The 5,623-nt window shown below is 37.8% G+C and overlaps 1 protein-coding gene across 2 annotated transcripts; it reads right to left on the bottom strand.

Annotated features, from left to right (window-relative positions):
- Window positions 1-203: 203 nt before the first annotated feature.
- Window positions 204-5,394, bottom strand: LOC139974968 (uncharacterized). Of its 2 annotated transcripts, none has more exons than XR_011795605.1 (3): window positions 4,802-5,394; window positions 2,520-2,619; window positions 204-708 (listed from the first exon to the last, which is right to left on the bottom strand). XR_011795605.1 is itself a non-coding variant. In XM_071982536.1 (3 exons), exons 1-3 carry the CDS (start codon window positions 4,602-4,604, stop codon window positions 446-448), a joined length of 378 nt encoding a protein of 125 aa, XP_071838637.1. In that variant the 5' UTR covers window positions 4,605-5,394; the 3' UTR covers window positions 204-445. The 2 variants fall into 2 exon arrangements, 1 of the variants encoding a protein (XP_071838637.1); XM_071982536.1 differs by having other exon boundaries at window positions 4,590-5,394.
- Between the last annotated feature and the right edge of the window lie 229 nt (window positions 5,395-5,623).

The raw sequence follows: 5,623 nt of genomic DNA, 5'->3' as shown, positions 1-5,623 counted from the left end.
ACCCTTACTATGCCTAACTGTTATGTTGCCAGGGAATAAATACACCAGTGCATGAGAGGAGGTGAGAGACAGGACTGATTGATCGTGTCTATACAGGGGTGTTTAATATACATGTGATTCAAGAAGATAGATGTAAAATGTAGCACTGTTTGAACACTTCAAAGGGGACCCCTTCCCCACCCCTTCCCCACACCCTCCCCACGTTCAAATCATATCCCCTCCTGCCTCCTGGCAACGGATATGAACACCAGTATAAATAAACCGATACAGATATTTATACCCGCTGTGTGTAGGCCTATATACAATAATACAAAGCTGGCCATTCTCTGATTGTTACTCCTTGATTGAATTTCCCCAACCTTGCCCACCTTGACTTAGAGGGTGGCCAAGCTTCTGATTCACAGTCATAGCTACTATCGAACAAAATGAACGAAAGCAATTTATCTCAATCTGGTGATGCAGATGTATCAATAGCTGCTAATCCAACGTGAATGTCGCACAACCTGTCAATAAAAGTCTGGGAAAAGTGCTTGCCCCTGCCATATGTATGATCTCTTTTGTTCAGGATCATGTAAATGTGGCAATGTGTATTTGTATGGTCTGATGTTTCTCTCCCATGCTGCTCCATATCTAATCCTACTGGTGACATTGGACAGAACATGGCAGATGGCTTCTTGAGAGGTGTTGAAGTAACTGGATCAGAAGTATCTGTAAAGATTACATAAAACATTTGTTACTAGATGGCAAGTATCCTGCTATAGCTACTATGGCTGTGACTAAAAATATACTTTTGTTTAGAACTTATCACACTTTCGCAGCACTGGAAACTGATATTTCAATTTAAATGGTGTCATTGAGTTTAGAGGACATTGAAGTAGAAGATATTGAAGTTACAAGTATGTTGGTGAAACCAAGACCACCCTCAATAAGCAGTTCTAGTCACAGGTCAATACAATGAAAATGGAGACTCCAGTAGGGGAACACTTTCAGTTCCCCAATCATACCATTAAAGTAAGACATGTCCCAACAGGTAACTAAATTCGTAGACTAACCATCTCAGACATAGTACACCACAGCAGAGATAGAGAGAGTGGACGGAATGCCTTAGCACCATTCAACTGAATGGGCTCAATATACAAGAAGGACATGACTAACTTACATAGGCGTAGGAAAATTCGGGCAATATGCTGAGAATTTTTCGGGCACCTACTTAAAAAAAGAATAATATGCAGTGTGTTTTGCACATTTTTGGGTGAAAATTCGGGCAATATGTTTAAACTTTTTCAGGCACCTACTGAAAAAAGAATAATTTGCAGTGTGTTTTTCACATTTTTTGGTGAAAATTCGGGCAATATGCTGAGAATTTTTCGGGCACCTACTGAAAGAAGAATAATTTGCAATGTGTTTTTCACTTTTTTTTGTGAAAATTCGGGCAAAATGCTGAGAAATTTTCGGGCACCTACTGAAAGAAGAATAATTTGCAATGAGTTTTCCACTTTTTTCGGTGAAAATTCCAGCAATATGCTGAGAATTTTACGGGCACCTACTTAAAAAAAGAATAATTTGCAGTGTGTTTTTCACATTTTTTGGTGAAAATTTGGGCAATATGCTGAGAATTTTTCAGGCACCTACTGAAAAAAGAATAATTTGCAGTGTGTTTTTCACATTTTTTGGTGAAAATTCGGGCAATACTGTATGCTGAGAATTTTTCGGGCACCTACTGAAAGAAGAATAATTTGCAATGTGTTTTTCACTTTTTTTGGTGAAAATTCGGCAATAAGTTGAGAATTTTTCGGGCACCTACTGCAAGAAGAATATTTTGCAATGTGTTTTTCAATGTTTAAACTTATATTGTTATGATCATTTTTGTTTTACAGATTCCCCAATAATTTTAACCAATATGGAAGGCTAATAAGATTGTATGTTATTGGCATGTGATGTAATAACCGATGAATGCCTATATGATATGCACAACAACATGTTGATCGCGCACGGAGCGCACGAAAATTTCGGATATATTTTTCGGGCAAGTCGTTTCAGCCCCCCACAAATCAAATGAGGCTCCTACACCTATGCTAACTTAATCCTGCTCCATCTCTGTATTCTGCCATAGTTCATTCCCCCTCTCTCCTTTCTTAATCCTCGCTTTGTACTCCACAGTTTATCTAAATACCTTTGCTTTCCCTGACTCCTTTTTTTCAATACACCATTAACTTCTTTCTTTGTGTTCACCATGTCCTCTCTGTACCAGGCTCTATTGTGTCTCTTGAATTTCCTGTTACTAGTCAGTTTGCCTCTAAAGAAGATCCTCATGATATCAGGCCCACTGACTTTTATATAAATTCTCATACACATGTACCCTTTTTAGTGGATGAGCAATATGCTACCATTTTTTTCTTTTCTTTAGGAATTTAATGAGAATGAAATTGTATTATTTTTCTGATCACATCAGATCAGATATAAGATTAGCACTGCTCTTCCAGTCTGTTATTCATGCAAGGATAAACATATAAATTTACCTTCTCCTTTCTGAGTGTCAACTGATCTTTCTGTGGTGACAGCTGCTGAGAATGCCTCTGTTTGACTTTCGGCATCCTTCTGGAAAGATGCATTTAACACCTGTTCAATGAAACAAAAAAATTGTCCGTAAATCATATAACTGAAATAGTAATTTTACTGTACACCCCAAGCTTAATTGTATGCGTAATGAATCTGGTAATGATTATTACAAACAAACATGTTTTTATCATACCTACCCAAGAAAAAATATGAAAGAGAGAAGTAACAAACAAACACTTTGGCAGATTTCAATAATAACATATTGTTAACCCACAATGATTTAAACCCAGATAAGGATGATATATTCTTCAACATATCCTAAAACCGTGGTACCTTTCAAGAAAATTGTGAGGATAATTTTGTGTTGCCCAACTGCTTGCTCAACAACCTGAGCTCACATGTCAATGTACAATTTACTATGTAAACTTCCTGTCTAAGTGAACTGATTGGTTTCATATCACTAAAAGATGTCCAGTCTTTTGATCAAAGTTTGATGTACACTCATTATTTACCTACTGTGTAAACTTCCTGTTTATGTGAGCAGTTGGTTTCATGAGTGAGAATTGAGATGCTAGCTTACTCCATGACATAAGCCCACCATTGTGAAAAATTCCTGTTTACATGCATAGTTAGTTTTCAGACTACCATTAATGCTAGATTACTCTCCACAAGAGATAGTTACGGTTACCAAATTTAATAGATTATAATTTTTGAACACTAAACATCAGATCATTTAGGGCTCTTAAAATGCAATCTGGATTTGGTTGCTAGGCGGGCCGTATCCTAGCAACCAAAAAGTTTTCCATTTTTTTTTTGCCCAATTTCATCCTTTGAGACATATTGCAAGACACCATATCAATTTCAGGCAATTCTGAGAGGGTGGGCGTGGAGGCCACTGTTGATTTGGCATGGATGGACCCATATATAAAAATATGATAACTTATCACAACATTATAGCATCAGGCCTACACAAAAAAACTGGTACTTTCTTACCTCCAGGCATGGCAATATAAAGGTTTATATAGGTGTAGCTATATGTACTAATATGTTCCCTCAATTTGTGAGGCTAATTTACCTTAGTTCTTGCATAGCAGTTGGGTTCCTTCAAAAATCCCAAACGCAGAAATGTACACATGATTGAGTCAGTAGATAACATGTACACCCCGTTGCCCAAATGAACCATTAAAACTTGATTGCGTATATGCTGGCTGTGGCTGACCTTAGAAAAACCTAAGGTATAGTTGCATATGTAGCGGTGTGAAAACATGTGAATCAGTTAGGAGTGATTCTAAAGTATTTATGTAGATGCATTATTTTTATAGGAAAAACTGCAGGTCCATGTGGTTGTACGTGTACAGCACAGTAGGCCTTCCTCACTGGTGCATTTTACAAAATTAGGGGATGCAGTTACTTTGAACACTAAATTCAGATACTTATTACAATAGGCCTTAGTTCTATATATGCCTAGTTAATTATGACTGGGCAAAGATGAGGCTTCAAACTTCTTTCTTTTTTTCAAATGCTCATTCACAAGAATATCTTCTTCAAACAAGGACAGCTGATAACAATTTAGAACCTGGAGGGGGTGGGGATGAACAGATCACCAAGGCCTAGTGGTTAGAAAATATATTTCCATCAATTTGTTGAGGCAAAAACAGTTTACTATTTGGTGATGAGATGGCCCAGCTTTCCATTGCATAAATATGAGTCAGTCTTCTTTAGAAAGGATACTTTCATTTTTAACTGTATACAGTATCTTCATGACAAGCATTCACAAACAGTGATGATGCTGACTCAGTAATACAACTTACTGCTACTTTGTGCTAGGATAAGTATGATAAGGTTAGCATACGCTAGGCCCATTGGAAAAATAATGAATGATAGGACTAGTTACATGGCTTAGGCATATCAAATCATGTATGTTACAAATACAATAGCATACTAGACAATGCGAAATTCGAACACCTAAGCCTTAAAATACCCCAAAACTCCGTTATCTTCATTTTATTGACAAATATAAACGTACATACTTGCACACAGGTCATTTTGCAGAGGAAATAACTGTAGCTTCGTAGTTTTTAGTGATACTGGCTTTTGCTTGTAGGTTATCATTGTGAAATCGTGTATTTCTTAGGGGTGTCCGAACTTGACAGTATTCTGTACTTCGCAAAACTGATAGGCTATACATGTAACCTAGGACAACTACCCTATACAGTTTTAGCCTAGCTTAGCAAATCATTACCTTTTTGTGTGGTCCTGAAGCAAATGTCCTGCGAAATATACGTTGCTCACAGAAGTCAAATCATGGACATGTCTGTATAGTTCTTTCTCCATTTGCCAGCTTACATAGGAACGTAGAAGATAGATCTTCGTGGCATCTCTTCGTCGCTGTTGTTCCTTTGCACTGCTGTTTTTGTCAGGTCCATGCAACAAAGGCCTTCCTCCACTTAAACCTAACCTACGCTCGTTCCAGGATAAGGTCGTTTTATTTCGCCCGATTCTTCTTGCCCTGATCCTTTTTCCATGATTGTCACAATACTCTAATCGAATGTATTTGGACGAAAATCGTACAGTATTCTTTACTCAAAAGGCACACAAACAACAAACTATCGAGGACGAAGGTCCTATGCGGTAAACAGTACAGTAAACTGAAATGCTGTGTTATAACATTATGTGTGCAATGGGTACGGGCTTGTTGCGCATACGCTTGCCTGTGCTATTCACTGATCTAAATTTGCCACCGAGGTCACGTGATTAATAGGGGTCCCCGTAAACCTCGCTGAAACCTCGATAATGCCAGCGCCCTCAAAAAAAAGTCTACGAGCGATATCGCCTTTAAGCGTTCTTTCTCAAGATTTTAAACTTTGTAGATTTGCAGAAGAAAATTTGTATTGTATTGGCATTTCTTTACTCTGTGGAATGCAACAAATGTCATGTCACAAGGCACATATAGTCTGCATCGATATACAATTCATTAGGCCCATATAGGGCCGCATTGGGCCACCTATACCTTCTATCTGGTGGGACCTATGCAGAAGAAAATTTGTCTTGCATTGGCAGTTCT

This window comes from Apostichopus japonicus, chromosome 10, assembly GCF_037975245.1.
Source record: "Apostichopus japonicus isolate 1M-3 chromosome 10, ASM3797524v1, whole genome shotgun sequence".
NCBI lineage: Eukaryota > Metazoa > Echinodermata > Holothuroidea > Aspidochirotida > Stichopodidae > Apostichopus > Apostichopus japonicus.
The sequence above is the reverse complement of the archived record's forward strand: the minus strand, read 5'-3'. Positions and strand labels throughout refer to the sequence as shown.